This window comes from Falco peregrinus, chromosome 5 (assembly GCF_023634155.1).
Source record: "Falco peregrinus isolate bFalPer1 chromosome 5, bFalPer1.pri, whole genome shotgun sequence".
Lineage (NCBI taxonomy): Eukaryota > Metazoa > Chordata > Aves > Falconiformes > Falconidae > Falco > Falco peregrinus.
The window spans coordinates 71,675,836-71,697,786 of record NC_073725.1 but is presented as its reverse complement, the minus strand read 5'-3'; the positions used below and the strand labels follow the sequence as shown (position 1 = coordinate 71,697,786).

General features: G+C 39.3%; 2 protein-coding genes and 1 long non-coding RNA gene across 5 annotated transcripts; 1 reads left to right on the top strand and 2 right to left on the bottom strand.

The window, feature by feature from the left end:
• Positions 1–156: 156 nt before the first annotated feature.
• LOC101924753 (phospholipase A2) lies at positions 157–11,800 on the top strand. The gene is made up of 5 exons (XM_055805185.1): positions 157–182; positions 777–1,081; positions 5,463–5,628; positions 8,397–8,503; positions 11,079–11,800. Exons 1-5 carry the CDS (start codon positions 157–159, stop codon positions 11,222–11,224), a joined length of 750 nt encoding a protein of 249 aa, XP_055661160.1. The 3' UTR covers positions 11,225–11,800.
• Positions 3,358–5,350, bottom strand: LOC129784577 (uncharacterized). The gene is made up of 2 exons (XR_008747464.1): positions 4,679–5,350; positions 3,358–3,903 (listed from the first exon to the last, which is right to left on the bottom strand). It is a non-coding gene; the product is annotated as an uncharacterized LOC129784577 (long non-coding RNA).
• Positions 11,801–12,339: 539 nt separating the features above from the next.
• On the bottom strand, positions 12,340–21,930 carry BFAR (bifunctional apoptosis regulator). Of its 3 annotated transcripts, XM_013304638.3 has the most exons (9): positions 19,588–19,814; positions 19,444–19,493; positions 18,070–18,398; positions 17,027–17,228; positions 16,492–16,661; positions 15,657–15,801; positions 15,239–15,409; positions 14,508–14,710; positions 12,340–13,629 (listed from the first exon to the last, which is right to left on the bottom strand). In XM_013304638.3, the coding sequence occupies exons 3-9, from the start codon at positions 18,333–18,335 to the stop codon at positions 13,437–13,439; spliced, it is 1,350 nt and encodes a 449-aa protein (XP_013160092.1). In that variant the 5' UTR covers positions 18,336–18,398; positions 19,444–19,493; positions 19,588–19,814; the 3' UTR covers positions 12,340–13,436. The 3 variants fall into 3 exon arrangements, with proteins under 3 accessions (XP_013160092.1, XP_027652073.1, XP_027652074.1); XM_027796272.2 differs by lacking the exons at positions 19,444–19,493; positions 19,588–19,814 and adding an exon at positions 21,666–21,930; XM_027796273.2 differs by lacking the exon at positions 19,444–19,493.
• Between the last annotated feature and the right edge of the window lie 21 nt (positions 21,931–21,951).

The following is a 21,951-nucleotide window of genomic DNA, read 5'->3' as shown; positions in this document are numbered from 1 at the left end:
TCTCTTCTGAATGAAGGAACGATACAACACACAAATCAGAGCATTTTAGTGCAAAAGGAGAATTATCCTTCAGTATGTATGTCAAAAAAAATTTTCTTTCTTTGATGAAATACCATTCACTACCAAAAAAACTACCAGCTGCTCTGCAATAGCCAGATGACATGGCCAAGAACAAGTTCTTGGTAAGTTCTGTAAAAAAACTATTTTTATCTCTCCTTCCTTATCCTAACAGTATAGGCCTCAATGGAATCCAATGGGGGTCATATTCTGGAATATAATAATGCAAAAAAAAAAAAAAAAAAAAAAAAAAAAAAAAGAGAGAGAGAGAACCCAAAAGAAAAAAAAGAAAACAGACACACACAAAACCCGGTACCCAACATTTCAGGAGTCCTGATTGCTTGAAAAACTGTCAGGAAACCCACTGGTTTCAGTGCCATACTAAAAGGTCTGATGAAATACTCTGAACATAGCGGCAAGGGAAAAAAAAAACCGTGAAGGTAAGCAGTGTTGTCTGCGTGTTGAGAGGGGTGACAGGACCGTGATTGCAGTATGGCATCTAGTCGTGGGTTTTGCAAAATAATACGGGAGCTGGAAAGGGAATGGAAAAAACCCGCAAGGATTCCACAGCTTGTGAAAAACCACTCGGCACGCGAAGGCTGCGTTCCGGCGGAGGGAAGGCTGCCCGGTGACTCTGACCGAGGTGCAGGTGTCGGTAGCCCGCTGAAGAGCGGCTTGTTCTTTAGCCCTCCAAGAAGAGCAGCGATCGGGAGGTGAAGCTCGGCCCGCTCGGAGTGCGGGTGCCGCGCGCGGCGGGTGCGGGTGCCCACGCGGCTCCTCCCCGCCGCCAGCGCCGCGCGCCCCGCAGCGGGACCCGGCCCGGCCCGCGCGGCCTCTTATAGCCGGCGCGCGGCGGCCTTGCCCCACACCGGCACGCGGCGCTCCCGCAGCCAGGCGCGGCTGCCCGCACCCGCCGCCGTGGGACCCCGAACCGCGCCGCGCCGCCCATGGGACCCCCGCCGCCCGCCTCTGCCCCTGCCGCCGCCGCTGCTGCTGCTGCTGCTGCTGCTGCTGCTGCCGGCCGGTGAGTACAGCCGCGGCGGGCGGCGCGCCGGGCTCAGCCCGGGCCTCGCGGGGCGCCCCGGGGCTGCGGCTGCCGGGGCCGCTCGCCCTTCCCAGGGCGGGACGGGGCTCGGCTGCGCCCGCGGCGGGCGGCGGGGGGAGAAGGGCGTTCGGAGAAGCGGTGGCGGCGAGCAAGCGCCTTCCCGCGCGGAGCGCCGGGCACAGCGGGGTGCAGCCGGGGCCGCCCGCCGACACGTGCAGCACGGCGGTGCGCCGGAGGCTCTCCCGCTACTTTTTTAAAGCTCACCAGTAACGTGCAAAATGTGTTAAAAAGCTCGGTATGTAGCATCAGGCTGCAGATCGCACTGTGATAACCAGCTTCGGACAAAGCCAAGTCACCCACCCGCACTCTGCTGCCGGGTGCTCAACAGTTCCCCGGCGCGACGGCTGCGGGGACCCCCAGCGGGGAGCCCCCGGCCGGGAGCCCCACGGGGCCTGCAACATCACAACCGGCTTGTGCTGAAAGAATGAGTCAGGCTTTATGAATAAGTTATGGGGCGAGAACGTAATTAAAGGACCCCTGCCTCATACCTGAGCATAGCTGACTGCTCACTTTGCAAGTATTCCTTTGTCTCCTACGTCCTATTTATTAAGCAGTATTAAAGACCAGTTGTCATGATCTGCAGTGCATTTCCTCACAGGTTTTTTTTAGCTATTCATCAGTTTAGGATCTGAACATACTCATTTCTTTCACACTTATGTCAAACTGTATTATCATCCCTCTTTGTCAGATAGGTAAGTGGGCTGACAAAAAAAGCATCCACTACTTTTAGGTTCCCGTGGTGACATGTTAGAACTCGATTTTACCTACCACTACTTAAATTATCTGGAACTTCCAACTATACAAAGCCTGGCTGTCGCTGGGTATTACAGTATCTCGGTACTCCAACCCAGGATATCCAGCAGGCTACGAGCACACTACTAGTAAACATGGATAGGCATCGTTTTAAAGTGATTAAACTAACCTCATACTGAACCTTTGTGACTGCTGTGAGGATAAAATCCAGTTTTTCAGATCAGCATTCAGCTGCCTTTTAATTAAGAGATTCTCATTTGTGATCTTGCACTTTTTTTTACACATTCCTGCACAGCCTGAAAATTCACCAAACCGAATCTTCCAAAAAGGAAGGACATGAGTCTTGATTCATTCTTGTAACAGATCTGTGCATAGAATGACGCAGGGTCGCAGGGGGGGTGGGTGGGGGGGTGGGCAGCGGGGAGGCAATCCCATAATTACAGACCATAAGGTAAGGTGCTTGCATAATGGGGCCAACTTAAGGTCCCCACCAAGCTTACTGCCCCAGTTCTACTTCCTGACCTCAGCATGCCCCTATTATTCCTTCTGCATTTTGATCATCCTCCAGACTTCACCATTTGCACGGCACAAACCTCAGCAAGAACGTTAAGGAAAGTAGTGGAAGACTCACTGCTGCTGCCAGCCTAGAGTGATTGTTACAGAGAGCCTGGCTTTGGTCCGATAGCTCTGAGTCAGACATCACAGTCACCCATTCTGTAGGCAGTGAGGTAGAAAGGCAATGTAATTTACCTGTTTCTCAATGCTTGGTCCACAGTATCAAAACAGGCAAATTGATCCTTTCAAAAAATTCATACGTGACCACAGTTCGTAGAGGTAAGCGCATCAGTAGCCTGGGCAACAAGATCTAGCAAAAAAGGCCATTCCTGATGGCTTATGAAATGAGAGGGGGGGGGGGGGGAAATCTCAGGAAAAAAAGAAACTTCTATAAAGCATACAGTTCAAATGTTTCCACTTCTGGCCAGATCTTGGAGATACATCAGAAAGTCTGCTTATTCCCAAGTTTCAAGTTCTGAACTACAAGAGCACTATAACTGTACAACGGAAATAGCAGTATAGGAAATCTTACATGTATTTAACATCAAAAAATGTTTCTGAAGCCTCAGTTTCTGAAAGAATGGCTTAACATTTCTTTGAAAACCAACAAAACATCATAGACTGTATTAGATGCTAATGACTAATGTAGTTATGTATTATAATCATGCAAACCTATGCATCTCAAAAATAAATCTCTAGAAATAATTATTATGTTTGCATTGTGCCCACTGCAAAGAGTAAAGTGTTATGGGACCTGTGACCTCTCACAAAAAAATCTTGTTTCTAAAATGATTTTTTCCTCTACGCATATGGAAATGTAAGGGACTGGGTTTTTTAATAGTAAGCTATTCAGAAAACTAAGGGGGAAAAAAAGGAGAGTAGGAAGGTATAGTGGAAAATATCTTTCAAAGACATAACAATGTACAGCATTTAACACAATCTGAACTCTTAAGAGCTCACACAGGCAGCAAAACAAGACAGCATGATGAAGTTCAAACTCTGCAAACATGGCAGGGCTCCAATTTGGGCAACAGGAATTACAGTCTTAGAATCAAGCATAACACCAACACAATGTGATTGCTTACTTTCTCTCAGGCTGTCTTTACTGTTCACTCAGTTTCAGTCTTCAGAAAACCACCTCACGGCTTTTGATCTCTCTGGCTTAGTCATCACCATCACAAAGACAACTGCTGCATAGATTTGTGTGGGTTTTTTTTCTTTTCCCCTCTGCTATTTCTTGGTGTCTGAAGTAGCCTTAGGATTGGTATGGTTTTAGTTTCCCTTCAACCTTTACTTTTAAAGCAGCTACATCACATCCAGTTGCGAGTTTCCTGATGAGCTATCCTCTTGGTTTTTTCCTCTCCCAAGTATCTGTCTTCAAAGTTTCCTTTCAAGAGTGACAACAGCTTAAACTTTTGACAAAGTTCCAATTCCTGTTATGCAATAAACACTGGAATTAAATCTTACAAGAATATTAAAAGCCAAGACTAGACTCTAGACTATATTAAAATAACAAGACTAGACTCAAACTGCGTAACTGTAAATTATTTTTGTACACTTGTACTTATTTCCTGTGACCTCTAGATACAAAAGAATGTGGGTTTTATTTTTTTCATACCTATTATAAAGCAATGAAATTAAAATAAATGCAATCTAAAGCTTTTTTTTTTTAACCATTCTCACATACTACCGATTTTATTTCTTAATGAGATGATTTCATGAGGTGTTTAAATCCCTTTGTTTCACGAAATTATGAGTGCTGGAGGTCACCAGCATTCCACATAGTTCAAGTTACTCAGCTGTGCTGGGAACAATATTTTCCTGGCAGATCTTCCATTATCTCATTACAGTTAATCATATAATCTATTATAATAGATTATTCTATTAGTCTATTATAATAGATTACATGATTGCACAGATTATATACAAACTGTATAATCATATAGTTATTCTGTAGTAAACAAATATCAAAACAATGAGAAAGTCTATAAATTTTTTTTCTGCTGTCTGTCTCTCCCACAGGTATTATCAGTTATTAAATCTTCATGTCTTCCCCAATCTGTATCTAGTACTGGGAGTTAAGGTTTATAAACTGTTCTCCTTATACCAAAATAAATCATTAGTCTAATTAGTAAGACAACTCTAATCAGCAGCATTCCACTAATTTGTTTTGTACTCATCCAGCTTCTTCAAAACTGCTGCAATTACCTTGGAGCCTGCGCTGTCCATTACTATTAAGGGTCTTCAATCCGTTAGCTCAGCCTGCAGGACGACATGAAACCCCCCAAAAAAGTCATCTGGTGTCTCAACATTTATCTGCTGCTCTGGACCTACTGTTTTAGTACTGACACAGGATGGTTAAAATAAAGCTCCTAAATACAGTCTAATTCTGGGGAAATAATGGTGAGAATCCCTTAAACAACAACAAAACTCAAACAAAATGAAACAGGAAAACATAAGCAACGGAAATTACTCCAAGCACCTGCCCATTTCCCTGCTATACACCCACCCTGCCACCCCCGCCAGTTATTTGGCTTGTCTAAAAAGGAGGAAAACCAGAACCCCATCATAGAGGACATGCTTGTTCAAATGTAAAGCATTACATTCTACAAAATAACAAGGGCAAAATTGCATGTTATGATAAGGAAAAAATACTGCAATGGTTAGGGCATCTAATTTTAGCAGGTTAGTGGACCCAGACTGCAGAACACATGCTAGCTCTTGCCAGTTTCAAGACTGGAAATGACTGAGGTCTGCCACTGTATGCTGCCTTGCTGGGAGGAAACCACTGCAGTTATTCAGCATGCTGTTCACTACACATGGGGGTAAAAAGGGACTAGGCCAAGCAGTGTGGCCCCAAAGAAAAAAAAGAGGAAAAAAAGGAAACTGTTATTTTCAAGTACTGACATTCATTATCAAAGTTTTTTTTAAAACATACTATTTTATATCTGCATGTTTGATTCAATAAAAAAATAAAGGTCTTCTTCCACAGTCTATAAAGGCGCTTTTGGGGAAGCCCATTTTAGAAATCGAAGAGGACTTCTTGAATTAGCTGGAGCCATTAGGTGTACTACAGGACGATCTCCTTTTGCCTACCTACGCTATGGATGCTACTGTGGTCTGGGAGGAAGAGGATGGCCCAAGGACAGAGTAGACTGGTAAGCATAACTGTTTATCTGAGTGATTAAGGGCTGAATGTATGCAGATGACAGAGTAAAAGGACAAAAATATGAATTAGGCCTATTTAACATCAGTAAGGGAACTGAGTATAAACACCTCAGACTGCTAAGAAACTCTGAAGCATTAAAATTGCGTTACCGTAGATCTACATGAGTCTTACTTGCCTTTAACTCAAACTCTCATTGCACTAATACTGGATTCACAGTCCAGCTGAGCTTCTTTGCTCTTGCTGTTTGGCCAAAAGCTGAAGATCTAAAGTCGTCTTGGAGAAGCTTTAAAGCCCAAACAGTCAAGCAATCCATAAAAGTAAAAATTTAAAAAATAAAATCACAATTCAAAAAATCTTTTGATTCTACTACCATCCATCCCATCGTATTAGTATTCAAAATAATACATAGAAAATTATGCAAAATTCAACCTATTAAAAAAAATGTTTGAATAAAGGGAATTATGAATTGTTACTAAAATAATTGTAAGACCTTTATATTTAGTACTAAACTTCAGCATATAGACTATTGTAAATTTAATTTATAATTGAACATTAGCTGCCAGGAAGATGATTTTCTGGTTACAGTAGTTAAATAAAAGTTTTATATTTTCAAGTTTATCATTATAATGATGCATTTTCCCACCATATGTGACATCTCAAGTTCTGACTTACCAGACAGATATATTGTAAATTAAAAGGAAAGCAAATGTCTGATACTCACATTTAAGGTAGAATATATAGAAAGTTGAAATCTGATTTTTTAATTTTTCTTTCCTAAAGATACTAGTCACGATTAGACCTAAAACTTCTAGAAACTTTGCCTACATATTTCAAGTTTTTGGCCAAGTAATCTGTTATTCTGAAGACAATTTGGTATAATGTAGTTGCGACTTAATGACTAGATACACATACAAAAAGAAGGGACTATTATTACTTCTGGTCATCCGTATACCTAAAGATAACGATGGAGAACCTGCAGTTTGACAGTCTTTCATTGTAGGCCATTTTTTTCGCTTTTGAAAGTCCACAGTAGCAAGAAGCTTCTTCACAAAACATGGTTAGCTATTTGTGGTCTGGGTTTTAAGAGCTACAGAATGTTAAGAACAAGCCAGAAGCGAGTATACTTACTCTACTGCATTTGAACAGAATGAAGAATTACTCCAACTGAATGTAGAGACAAAAATTCTTACCAAGTTTGATTTAAGTTTTGAGCTACATTGTGGGTTGTTTACATTCAGAATTATGCCTGAAAACTTAACTAATTGAAAATACAGAAATACTTAATCTGAATTAACACCATCTGTAATGGAGTTATTCAAATAATAGTTATTGCAATTTACATTTTTGCCTGCCGCTTATAAACCTTGGAAGACACAGTCACATATTGCTTTCATAAGATACAACACAAAATTCTTAAGCATCTATTTTTATTTAAAACACTTAAAAGAGGACTTAGGTAATGGTGACAATTTTTGTAAACACGTGAAGATAGACAGCACTATGGCAAAAGAAGCTGCATTTCCTAGTTTATTTACTTCAGCACTGCTACAAAGACTCACTAATATTTTTGTTTTGTTTTAATTTCTGTGTATTAAATGGATGTATTGAGCTACTTCACAGGTATGTGTTGTCCAACTGTTAGGTACTGCACAATCTTTAAGTGGCGATTTGAGTGGAATTACCGAGTAATTACTTAATAAGTGTAGAAAAAAACCAGTAATTGCAAGTGAGAGCTCACAGCATTAACTTTTTCTATTGCAGACACAAATTCCTCAGGCAATCTAAACACCATCTAAACATCATGTGCCTATTGTAATATGATGGTTTTAGGCTACCAGGAAGAAACCCAATGACTGAATGCAAAAAGCTCATGGATACAACCCTATTCTCCCACCAAGTCAATAAGGAAAGTTAGTTTGCAGCAAAAACATACAAGCTGTCTAATTTCAGGTCCTTGTTACCTCCCCCCTACTCGCTATTCTAGGCTTGCCATGACTCTACACCAGAAGAATAACTCTTAAGCATTAAAATACACCATTAATGGTTACCTGTAGTGTTCAGTTCCACAATGTGATAGCCTATGAATTTGTTGTCCCCATTATGACAAGAACAATATTGAAATCATCATTTTGGGCAATTTTCCAAATTTTCTCATGATACCGAGCAAAGATGTTTAGTTATATTATGGCACTGAACAGCACCCGTGCCTATTCATTACTGAACATTTCTCCTGCTTTCAGCTTTTTTGCCACCATGTTAGGACTTTGCTGTAACGTGACATTTATGATGGCGTGCTATGGCTTAACAAATTTTCTTGTCCCCTCCCTGTCAGTAACCATTACAATAGCATCAGTAACTGGCAGAAAAGGACATAATTCATCATCTGACAGAATATTGTGTCATTTGATCTTTCTCTTGGAAGGGGCTAGGAGAGGCATACCCACATGAAAGTTTATTGTGTTTAAAACTGAGAATGCTTTGAAGATTCCTTTTATATTTATTTGTGAGGAAGTTCAACTAGATCAAAGTGTATCAGACATTTTCCTCAGCACTGATTACATGAAAGAGTAGTAATTTTTTCCCGGGTGATCTATTAAACCATTACCCTGTTTTGGTTCAGGCAACTGTTTGTACATTCATGTATGCTGACTTACTATTTCACAGCCTGTAGAAACATGCTGATAAAAACCATCCAGATTACGTGACCATAAATCACCGCAGCATGAATTAAGGCAAGCCCATTTCTGTTACTCTTAGGTGCTGCTTTAACCATGACTGCTGCTATGGTAAGGCAGAACAAGCAGGGTGTCACCCAAAGACAGAAGGTTACCACTGGGGATGTGAAGACAATGCTGCTGTGTGTGGTGAGTGAACAGTTCCAGTTGGGCTGTTTTGGTGGTGGGTTTTGTTTTTTGGTGGTTTGGGTTTTTTTTTTTTACTTCTACTGATTGTCTCATTGACCTCATAGACATTTTCTTAATTAACTGTAAAATTCTTATTTTACCATCCTTCCTTTTGTGACTTCTTTGCTAGGGTACGCTGTGCCTCCAGAAAGCACAGCTGTGCCAACCGAATACAGTTTCCTGACCTACTGACATACATAAGCAAACAAAATTCTGATCTACAAGCTCCTTACCCTTTCAGAACACACACACACTTTTTACTCAGCATTTACATGTGTTGAGGAACCCATGTTATGCTACTCCCTAGAGGTCTCAAGCTGGAGAGCAACTACAAACAGGAGGCGAGAAAATTACAACTGTTTAAAAAGGATCCTTTTTATACTTAGCAGAAAATATTTCACACCATTTATAGGTTTATGATGGACAAGCTTTTGGCATACTTATCACTGATCGTTTGCACAGCCCACTGCTAGTGGCTGCAATTTATGAATGAATTCACAAATACAGTGTCAAGCACTGAGGTAATAAAGTATTTGATGAGTATGTTTATTTATGGAAGTAACGTGTCCACAAGCCATAAAACGTTAATTTGAAAATATTTACATAATTGGTGTACAAGTTGCAATAAATGGCTGACCACATCCTGATAAATTTTGTTCGATTGCTCTGAAATATTAATGTAATATACTTGCCATGCTGTAGTATAAAAGAGAAAGACAAAGAGGTCTCAAAGAAACAAACAAAAAATGTTCAACAGGAAAATGCAGCATTTCTTTTACATTATTTGTTCACAACTCCCAAAGTTTCCAATTCACTTCAAAAACTTTCTGAAACTGTAACTTCTAACAAGCCCCCAAAATTTGCAGGCTTATTTTTCTTCTTGCTAAGTTTTGGGGTTTTTTTGTTTGGCTGGGGTTTGGTTTTTTTGTTTGTTTTGTGCACTGTTTGCGTTTTTTTGTTTTATTTTTAAATCAGGTGCTAGGTCAGTTACTTTGCATGTAATTTTATGCTACTACCTAGAATGTGAATCAGCTTGAGAATTGGTGGTTAATTGCACCACTAAAATGCAGACCCTTAAACAAGTTTGTGTACAACAAGTCTGAGTTTCTGACTACCATAGTTTAAAGGCAACACAGTAGGCCATTCAGAGAAAGCACAAAACCATCTCATTCTGTAACTCAATTTAGAATTTGCCTAACCTGAAATTAAAGTTTTTTACACCCATTTCCTTTCCTCCTTTTCATTCAACCTTATCTTTGCCCAAGTGTCCACCTCATGCAGACTCTCTACTTGCTAATTTTCTCTGCTCCAGAAGTACTAAGCATCTTCTCTCAAACTGTCGAACGACCAAGTTACAGTCCACCTATATTTGGCTGTAAAGGTTCTGCTCCTGTTCTAGTCCAGAAACTGAGAATATTTTTAAGTATTGGCCGACATAGTAGGATGTCATCAAGAAAGCTGAAAAAAATGTCCCTGATGTTCCATGGGGAAAATTAATTTTTGGGCAATAACAAAAGAAGGAATAGTTCTTGGTTTCGGTTTGGGGTGTGTTTTTTTTTTTAATCCTGTCATGTTGTTTATGCTACTGACACTATTAAGTAGTTCTCAGGGTAGCTAGTTGCAGTGTCAACATATATACATTAAGAACACTTCCATTTCATAGCAGAAGTTTAGTTCATTCACAAAACTGAACACTTACTCTGCTCCTAGACAACTCTCAAGCAGAGATTCATCTAAGCTTTCAAAATGATAAGTACTCAGACAAAATATAATCAAGGATTCTTTAGTTTACAGACAGTCGCGGAGAGAAAAAACACACGTTTCTGGGTTGGCACAATAAAACCGAAATATGCTGCTGTAGAACAAAATGTTCGTGCCAAGAAGAAATGTTCATGCCAAGAAATCTGTTAAGTTACAAAACTACAATTAAAAAACCAAATATGGCCAGACAAGGATTTTATCGTACTTAAAACACACTTTACCTAACTTCTTACTGAATGCCTACATAAAAAATGGTGGGCAATTTAAGCTGAACATGGAACATCTTTACATCCCTTATTTCACATATATAATTTTAATGCTATGTCCTTTAGTAGATTAAAACATGGATGAAATGGAAAATGTCTTCCCAAACTCAAGTTTCACTAGAGCAACAGGGTGGGCAGGGGTGATTAGAGACCACTTTCTAAAGAGGAATCAAAATTCCTTTATTAAAGAACACTAAGAAGAGTATTTAAGTCTTTTTCCAATTATTGTCTTTTTACCTGCCAAGATAGTTCTACCGATTATCAACTGTCACTAAACCAAACCATGCTTGTATATTCCCTGTCACTGAGATGTCCTAGCATGGAGCTCTGTCTAAAGAACACAAAAGAACTGCAAGTCTTACTAAAGCTCAGTGCAATTGCTATTGCATTTGAACCCTAAGAGCCATTTATATGGCAAATATGGAAATAAGGTAGCAATTCTTGGTATTCCATTTGGTATTTTTAATTACTTCAAACTAACATAAAAAGTTTACTGTGTTTTCTTTCAGAATCACTAGAAGACAAATGTCAAAAAATGGCATGTGAATGTGACCGCGAAGCTGCCAAATGTTTTTCTAAAGCTCCCTATCATACAAAATACCTTTTGTGGCCAGACTTTATGTGTGGTGAGATTCAGCCTTTATGTAGGTATTAGATACACAACATCTGTCTTTATGAAAACTCTGTATGTGTTTAAATCTAGAATGACTTTTTTTTGCTGTTGTGGCTACAGAGACAACAAATGATTTTCCCCTTTCTCCGTCTTCCTTCCTGCTACCTTAGCTTCTCCACATCCCAGAAGGGCCAAAGTAAACATTTATTGTCTTTCTTACCTTCTACCGTGGACTAAAAGCAAGTTTGTTACTTCTACGTAAGCTTGTATCGACTAAATAGCAATTCGAGTTTGTCAGCTTAACGAGCGACTCACTTAAAATTAATTTTGTTTATATTCAGTCACAGATTTTTCACATTCATAATATCATTCACTGTCAACTTTTCATCCCCCCTCCACTGGCTATAACATACAAATCAAACCTTTCCACTAACATTTACCTTAACATTTGTTAACTTTGAAGTGATCAGAAAAAATGCATAAAGTGACAGTGTCAGCAACAAATAACCCTCTCATCTATATTAAACACTTATTATGAAGCCTAATTTAGCTTTGTATATCATTCACCTTAAGTAGTCCTACCAGGTATTAAAAAATGTGTAATATTTTTTTTTCTAGTATTTACTTTTTAAATACAGTTTTCTAAGAAGTTGTTCGTTTGACACGGCTCAAACTCCTTACTCTATGTACACCCTGAGTTTCCTGTGGGCACAGGGAGAAGTTCTACCCTTAAAACTTCAGTTTTAAAAGTGCAAATGCAAACCATCACCAAGACAAATACATGAGAAAAGTAGCAGTCACTGGGGCCAAATGCCTTTCCCCTAAGTGTTTGATCTTGGACAGTATCAGTCTGCAGAGTTCAGAAGTGTATATACCTGATAAAGGTGCAAGGATGATTTTAGCTAGGGTCACTTCATAGTTTTTTGAAACCTTGTAGGAAGAGAAGTCAGTAACAGAAATTGCTGAGTAATACACTTTTTCATAACTGCTAATTTTAACAGTTTTAAGAACCAGAAGTGTTTTACTCTACTTTCACCCACCTCAACTTAAAGATGGCAGCGCTACAAAACAAGTCTGCACAACTCAAAGCTAATGACAGGCAGTTCAATATAAAAAAAAACCCCAAACAACAAACCAAATCCCACTTCTAGGAAGGATGAAGATTTCAAAAGAGATCTTTAATTTTTAGAAAGGTTCATAGGCAAATTTAAAGTTCATAATAATGATACAAATAAAAAAAAAGCAAAACAATGTAGAATGCAAGGGGACAAAGCTCTTGGAAAAAATCTAACTTTTGCTTTGTCAAAAAACATACACTAACAAACAGCAATCCTGTTTACACAAAACTTTACAGTCAATATTCTTGCACAAGTCTAGATACAGGTATTATATTGCAGTAAGATGTAATTACAGTGTCAGGTCGCGTTTCCAAAATAACCCTTTTAAAGAGATAATCCTGAATTTAAGAATTAGCAACAGACTTCAAGAGGGAGCATTAGAGAAACTATTGATGAAGTCTCACTGATCTGAAAAAAAATTTTTTTCAATGGCAATCACCACATTTTCCACACGACAAGAAAACTCAAGCAGTCTTTGCCTTCAACAGCAGGAATTTTAGAACAAACTCTACTGTGAGACTGCGTATTTGACAGTCACAACTTTGTATGTAAAGCAGACTGAAAACACTGAAGTACTTTCAGTATCATCCTATCCAATAAGAGCTTTCCTTTGGCAAACTTAAGCTGAGGAATACATTCCTGGTATGAAATGCTAAGTTAAAAAAAAAAAGAAATTAAAAAAAATCATTGTAGCTCTTCAGAAGACACTGATTTTAAGGCAGGCTCGGTATGAAATGCTAAGTTAAAAAAAAAAAGCCAAACAAAAACCAAACAATCATTGTAGCTCTTCAGAAGACACTGATTTTAAGGCAGGCTTGAAAATAACCAGAATGGTCAAGACATAATAGAGAAGTTTGATCAAAAATAGGGTGACACGACTGCATAAGTTTTACATAGCTAAATCTGAACTGTAATTTTTCTGGATTTTTTTCAATAGAAAATTCCTTTCAGATAATAAAAGCCCACCCTCGAATCTAGAATCAGCTGGTTTAAGAGTAACTTACCTTAAGGCTTTTTTGTATGCTTAAGTTAACATAATCCACCACTTTCACTGCCACATATATTAAGAAGAAAAGCAATATTTATTTCAAGTGTCCATCTTTAGAAGCTAAACAGCTCCAAAGTTCCAATGCCAGTCACTGCACTTGTGTCTCCAGACGCCTTACTTCTTTAACCACAAGATCAATGTTTATAATTGGGTTAAAGTACAAGGCCCAGTAAAACAAACAATTGCAGACAAACTGAGGAATAAAAGGCCAAAAGATGGCAATAAAAAGACCCTGTGTTGAGACTTTCCAGAAATGTCTCCACATTCTGTGAGGAATAGTCCTGTGAAAAGGAAAGGGAGAGGCTTAGAGGAAATTTCTGTTTTGTTTTTACCCGTTCTAAGAAAAGCTAATATGTGCTGCAGCCTCAAATTATTTAGCCCTTACTCAGGTACCTGTAAAACATCATTTTACACTCCAGAAAAACCTTCTTAAAATATAGTAATACTAGATTTTATACGAGGAAGCATTAAATCAATTTATTCAGACCACAAAGCACAGCGAATTAAAGTGGCCAAATTCCACATTTGTCATGCACACCGTTCTCTTTTGAACACGTTCTGCCCCCTAGCGGCTGGCAGAGAAAGGGAAGACCCAGTATACACCAAAACAAGAACATCTCCTATGCAAGGTCTAAAACCCATACATAAAAGATCACAGCAATTAGGAAACAATATGCTTGACTAAAGGCTAAAGCAGTAACTGAAATCTAATTTTTATGACCTATCAGAAATAATACCAGTGTAACCGAACTTATTTATGATCCTGAAGAGTCATTCTTTAATAGCTATATCATAAGCATCACATGACAAAATTATTATGTATTTAGTTCTCAGCTGACAGATAATACCAGTTACCATAAAACGCAATTCTCAAGGTAAGAGTTAATATTTACTCAATGGTTAAGAACATGATTACCATTACTGCGTTTGCTACATCTGGTCAGTAAAACCAGCTGTGAGAAACCCTTTGAAGTATTCACAGAAACAAAGATATTCAAGAGTGAGTACCATTATATGTGCGAATTCAGATTCACACTATTAACCTCAGAGTTGGAATACTTACTGAAACTTCAGTAAGCAACTGTGAAATTGTAAGACCGTTACTTTCTATTTATAAGGCTGTGTACTTCCTACACTCAACGAGCTCAGTAAGACTTACTTCAATTCTCTTCTTGACCAGAGCCTCCAAAAGGAGAATAACTCCAGAACAGAAAGCAACATGGCATTTACAATTATAAATCTTGATGTCCAGTAGTGCACATCCAGCCAATCCCAAGCAAATTCAGCTACCAACTGGTATGGCAAAAATAAATACTTTACAATGAATTCTCTCCACTGTTTCCAAGAAGGATCTTTAAGGTCCTGTAGATTAGGATAAAAAGACTGTTAACCAATTTCCTATTAACAAACACAATACTGGCTTATTTCCACTACTTTTTTATTGAAAAATTGTTTTTTTCAAACACTGAAAATACTAATGTATCCTTATTCTACTTTCTGGTAGATAATACTATAACACAGTAATTTCCATAAATTAGAATAAAACATCACAGCCAGCCAGACCTTATAATGCCATTTGCTAAAATACAGGTATTTTGGGTGAACAGCCTTCCTATAGTCATGCAAATGTGAAAAAAAATTAGTTTTGCAGATTTAAAGTCTTAAAAAACTTAAATCAATCTTATTAAAGGTAATGGTCACTAACACCAGTGATCACATACAATAAAAATCAAGGAACTACTTACTTTGTAGTACTTTTTATTTTTTTGAGAGTTGCATTGTGAAGAGATGAAATGGTGAATAATTACATCATGTGTTTTTATTATGCTGCTAGTCTTAAAAATGCTTGTAACTAAAGCAAGTAACATATTTCATGTTTTGAGCACTTACTAGTAGTTTTGTGACAGTATCTTCATACTTGTCTTCTTGCGTAGGACAGATTGTATGGATGAAAGGTAGGAAAGCTTCTGCATAATCAAACAAATATAGGTATAACATACTGAGTCTTGGAGAACCCTTCAGTGCATACAGAAGAAAGAGTGATTTTCCTGGATTTACCGCCTGAAAGGTATCAAATTATCAAGGTTCAAAAAAAGAAAAAATAAAATGAAAGGGACATGGCAGTTCCTAGATTTTTCTGGCAATCATTCTTCAAAGGATTCTTTTTCAAATACAACAGTTCATTAAACTGAGTATTGTTTATAAGGGATACTACCTTAATACTCATTCTGGCTTTAAGAGAGTTTTCTTTTAAAGATATTATTTCAAAAATACTTAATATACATGATAGACTTTATATAAAATTTACCTTATATTCCCAAAGGTTCTGTGGTGGTTTAACACCTAAAGTTTTCACACATTCCAGTTCTGCCATAATAGCTTTTCTATGGTTACTGTTCTCTATACTGTAAGGCTCTTTCATGAAATCATCCTCAGTCAATGTTAGGAGGAGTCTACAAAAGCACAAGAATTCAGAAGGTAAACAGTGCCTCTTCACCCAAACGCTATGACTAACAAATTAGCAATACACACTGAAGCAATTACTGATAGAAGTTACCATCTTTTGGATTATAAAATCAGAATGGTTTGGGTTAGAAGGGACCTTAAAAGATCATAGTTACATTTGAATGTTCTGAATCAACTGCATCTTAGAGCCTGGGTTTTAAATACTCATCAAGTTTTCTCTTGCCTGCTTTCAGCATGCAGATTTATCAGCCTGTTGGCTATTATTGAACACAGTTCTTCAGTACTTAACAGATCTAGCTGGTCTCCTGAAATCAGACCTAAAGCTCTTGGGTGGAATGCAACAATGCATATAGTACATACATATTTTCACAAGAAATAAAACGTGGGAGGGCTGGATCATACATCAGTAGAATTTTACTTTCAATATAATTTCAGTCTGCATTGTCAGCATATTAAAAAGTTATTAGAAAATTTTCAGTTAGCTTGTTTAGCATCTACTACTAAAGTTTACAACTACAAGTGTTAAAACTTCTCCTGAATTTCATTGTGATACACCAACAGAGTATTCCCACAATCTATGGAATAAAGTACAGTCATTTCACAATATATTGTCCCTAATGAAAGCTATCAAGTAGCCCAATTACATGACAGCTGTTCCTGATAATGAGGCCTCTCACCTTCCATTCACTTTCTCCAGTAAAAACCTTTCTTTATAATGGGAAGCCCATGGGCCCAACTGCTCTAGCCAAAGTATCACTTCGTCAGCAGTCCATTTAGCAACAGGCTTGTTGACAAGATGATCTTCTTCAAATTCTCTGCTACTCCAGTGATATCCAAGTAGAACTACCTATAGGTAGATTAAAACAAAAAAGAAAACAAAATCTTTTATCTGCAAAGTAAATATATTAATGATGCAAATAAACAGGCATTAAGGGGCTTGACATACAGAATCTTCCATTCTATAGATCCTAGAATATTCAGGTTCTAAGACAGTATCTTGAAGTTTTACCCAATTTGTCTAACTTCCATTTGCTGTATATTGCAATTGTAGCTCCTGACAGACAACTCTGAATGCTACCTTATTTAGTCTGCTCAGCTTAAGTCTTTTCTGAGCAGATGACCTTTTTTATGTGCACGTAATTTTTAAGTATATTTGATTGCATGCTTACTCTTAATGAAGTAAATATGGAAAATCATCCAGACGGAACTTACTGCTACACAAGTTAAAGCTGTTAGAACGCCTGAGAAAAACCCTCCTCCTCGAGGATTAATTCTTCCTGTGTTCGAAACTGTAGGGATCTGGTCATTCCCGTATTTTTGGAAGGTTGCTAAGCTGCGTGCTACATCACTGTTTTGTTGAATATCTTCTTTTCTTTGTTCAATGGCATCAGAAAATAGCTTTTCAATAACATCCCTAATGGGAAAAATATTTGTCACTGTACTGTAATCACTGAGGCTTAACATTCAGAAAAGGGACTAATTTTTGGATTTTTGTTTTTCAGCCTCTACTAAAGACTGCCATCTTTGAAAGCAAGAAAACAGTAGTTATTAATACTTAGTAAAGTTAAACTTCTAAAAATTACTTCCAAACAACATTCTCCTTAGTTTCTAAAGATAGAGGAAGTTAAAATATCACATAAAGAAAAATTAAATTATTATTTCTTATATAAAACTAGAATTGTATGTGCTACTGGAAAGCTTTCACTATTCAAAAATGCTAAGCAAAAGACAACATAAAAGCCTGCCAACAATCCTACCATCTATTTATTAAAATATTATTAACCTAAGATAAAAGTATTACAAGAGCTTGTGGTAATTCAGGACAGCAAATTGGTATTTCCAGCTTCGTTCTGCAATAAAATCACATTTCTTCTTATAAATAATTCTTATTACAGAACTAATTACACAATTATCAAAGATCATTCTAACCTGGAATTATTAGAAAACAACCAGCTGTATTAAAAGATGCAAGTGTCTCAATACTAAAAAAGGATCCCTCCTCTCCATCCCCCAAACATTCAAAGGGACCCCCCCCAAACCCCAAAATAAAGCCAATTAACCCACCCCTTAGTTCCATGTCGAAAAATGTGTTTGAACAGTTCAGTACAAGTCCAGAACATGAAGGACTTCAGGATTTAAATGTCCTCTCCACAGTTCAGATTACCAATAAACTACGAAGATATGCAGCAAACTCAAGAAACCAGACAACTAATTGTGTTTATTTTAGAAATCCAACAATGGCATAGTACACTCACCTGAGGAGGATGTTGACTTTGGGGAATCCTTTCCATTTTTCTCTGCATTCGGGGCATTCATTCTTCTTGGATGACACCCACCACAAGGCTAGGCAATGTCTACAGAAACTATGCCCACAGTTCAGGGTGGTGGGATCGACCAGAATGTCATAACAGCAGTGGCAAAGGAACTCACTAACTGATATCTGCCGACCCATCTTGGGAGTAGCACGTGTTTCAACATTTGCCCTTTCTGTTTCACCTTGTAATGTCTCATCTTCTTCCATTTTCTTTTATGCCTTAGGCAAACAGAAAGCTCTTAGATCCTCAAATGTGGTAAGGCATTACTTCTGCAAAGCAACAAGATAAACCTCGTTAAGAAAAAAGTTACTATAGAAGTTCAGAATAGCAAGCAGTATAGTTTATTATTGTAATTCTTTTGTCACTGGGATAGTTTTAAACTAACTTAGCTCTCCCCAACATGAAACATGATCTATTTTTTCAACACCATATTCATTGCAAACTACAATCAGAGCCAGATTATAGATGTAAACAGCTGAGTTCAGTCTCCCTATATTTTTTCTTGTGTTAAGCAACACATGAAACAAAAACCCCACTATGATTCAGGTAACTTTTGACAGTATCTTTAATCAAGATTTTAGTAAAACACACCAATCAAAAGAAGCATCATCAGAGAATACAAAAATAAAACACCAGTATAATGTAATGACTGAATTTTTGTCACTATTCTTTCCAAGAATATGGAATAAAACAAAGTTCAATGCTAGACATTGTGGAGCCATGCTGGGAAAAAAAAAATACTAATTTTGATCCACAAAGTCATCCGCTTCAGAATTATAAAGGACTGATCTGGACTGATCTGCTTGCCATCAGGGAAGGACTGAACTCCGTATTAACTTCACTGGTGATTACTCTTTGCTAGTATTTCAGAAAATGCACAGATTCTGAGAAGAGTTTCAGATTGTTCCAAACTTACAAAACTATAAACTTTTTTGCTTAATGTTCCTAATGTATTCTCTCAGATGGCTGTATCTAGTTTCTTGAGAAAAACACTGATCCAGATCACTTAACACTTATGATATGTTAGACGCTATCAAAACATAGACAATTTTCTCCTCAAGGACTCCACACCAAAATACACTTCCACTCTCCACCATGTGGCTCCTGTTTACTACTCGGTTACCACCTTTCCATCCAGATCAAGCACAAAGGGGTGAGCATGCCAGTGGGTAAAGACTAAAAAATTATTAACAAAAAAATATAAGCAGTGTAGAAATACAAAGCAATAGTGCAACTAGGACCCTAGGACTGCTCACAAGCATTCAAAGCAAAGACTGTCGGCGCTTTAAAAGACAAACCTGAAACATCACTTACAAGACAACTAAACCCGAGGGTTTGCCCCTAACAACATTCTTCTCGTTTTCCTGGAAGAAAAAGGCAACAGGATTTCCGCAGGTGCAAAAATGTTTCGCCACTCTGTGCCCCAGGTGGGAGCAGGGTCAAAAGCCGAAAGCTTACTCGCCGCTCCCCTGCCGCCTCCTTCCCCTCAGGGTGCTCCCCCGCCGCTGCCACAACGCCGGCACCGGCGGCTCGGGCCCGCCGCGCCGTGACAGCCCTTCCCCCGCCCCGCCAGACCGGGCCCACCGCGGCGGTGTCAGCAGCGTGGCCGCGCCCGGCAGCACGGACAGGCCGAGGCTCCGCAGCGGCCCGGCCGGTCCCGGCCCCGGCCCAGCTGGCGGAGGCAGGACTCGGGGCCGCGCCCCGCCCCGCCCGCCGCGGCCTCCCCCGCGGGACGCGCCGGGCCCTAGGGCCGCCGGGGGGTGGCGCTGCGGCCGCGGCTCTGCCCGCCGCCTGCCGGGGGGCGCGGGGGGACACGGCCGCGGCTGCCGGCGCCTCCCCCCGCCCGGGCTGCGGCACAAGCGGCGCTGCCGGGGCCTGCGGCGGGCTCCGGCACGGGCGGTGCACTCTAGCAGGGGTCACCGCTGGTCTCCCTTCTGCTGAGAAGCAGAGCAAGCTCATCGACGCGGTCTGTTCGAGCGGAGCCCATTTCTCTTTTATCTTCAAGCGTCGTAATTCAAAACTCTAAAAACCACCGGGCAGGAACACGACTGCACTCACGTTTTGCTTAATCCACTCATTTCCATATTTGTGAGAACTGAGCTATGTTTGCTGAACGTAAGTCTACACACCCAGGTAATCCTCCTTCACAGAAACTGCGTTCAAGGTTTATTTTGCAAGTGAAGATCTAGAGGTCTAATCTGAGAAGTAAACCCGACTTTTAGATGCTAGTCTGACTGTAATGCTAACGCATACTGCCCCAGACTGGCTCACACAAAGACTATTTCTACCACATGAGAGCACAGCTATGTATACACACATTCACAATTATTTGTACCAGCCTCTGTTCCCTTACTGCATCTCTTTCTGACTAGAGTCCAAAGAAAATCAAGTGCTTTTCTTAAAGAACTGTTGAGATTAATTTTTCACTGTATAACACAGTGATGTTTTCTTATATTTTGTTCTTGTTCCACTTTGATACAATCTACAAGTCCAGTTCAAATGACATTTGAGATACCAAAACAAAATAATTAACTTTTTAATTAGCCTATTTCAATAAAGAAAATAATAGTCTCTCATAGTTTGCTCTCCCATATCCAGATCTCTGCAGAGGACAATTATTATTGGGCTGACACATACACAGCTCTGGTTTTGTTTGCTTTAGAGCTACCCTAATCAAATTCCTTATGGGAAAGAAAAACACCTAACTGAAAAGTCTGTCAACTGTTTGAGCAATGATCCAATATCTGTATACCAAACTTCCATATTTAGTTGTTTTACTTAACAGTTATTGCTTCTTTGCTCACATGTGGAGCTCTGCCAGCAAGACTGCAGTATTATCACTCGGATCCATTTTGTGACAAGATCCAGTTCTGGCCTTCTTTAAAGTAATACATTAATGGTGCTAGGCAAATTTCCTACTGACATGGAATAAACAGGCATTTATGCTCAAGTGTACATGCCGTTTCAAGATAGTTTTTTAAAACACAAAATTCTAGCTATAAATGGTTCAGGGATCATAGGAATGATAATGGATACCAAAGCAGTTTTCAGCTTTAGTCAAATTAAAACTCCACCAGTAGCACAGAAGTGCGGACAAGCAGTTAGATCTGTACAACCTAGCTTCCAAGGCTGATTTTATGAAAAGATCTACCAACCAGCTCATATTTATTTGTAGCTTTAATTAATATTTGAAGTCCTAATAGGCAAATCCTTAAACTACCCTAGCATGAAAGTACTAAACCTCTTCTAGATCAGAGGAAGCTCATCTAGATCTAACCTTAGCACAAGTGAGGTGAAAAGGTGGCTCGGAATATTCAGGCCTTGTTCTTGAACCTGCATACTGCCCTTGCCCACAGCTACTGCTTTCTGCTATTGTGCAGACACCTTCTGTGTCAGGTGTTTCCTTCCACCGCACAGGTGTGGCGACATGATGCATGGCCTTGAGCTTTGTTTATGGTTATTCTGCAATGACGTGTGAAACTTTTACCATTTTAACAAGAAGACAAATGCTTCTTCCGTAATACTTTCAAGCCTACCAGTTCCTCTGGGCTTTTCATCGTTAAGGCATAATCTCCAGTAGCGCCCTGCTACCCTCCTGTTGTCTCCTCAGCAAATTCCCATCCCTTCTTCCTTGCTGGTGCTAGTTTAGCCTTTCCCATCTGAAAGGCAAATATCGTGTTTTCCAAAATCTGTGGCATTTAAAAACATCCCACAGGAAAGCAACTGTTTTAGGCGTGCCGCTGGCGGGCCCGTTGCAGCTCTTCCGCCTAGCCGCGGCTGGCAGGGCTGCCTTCCCCCGCCGTGACGTGACGTGACGTGACG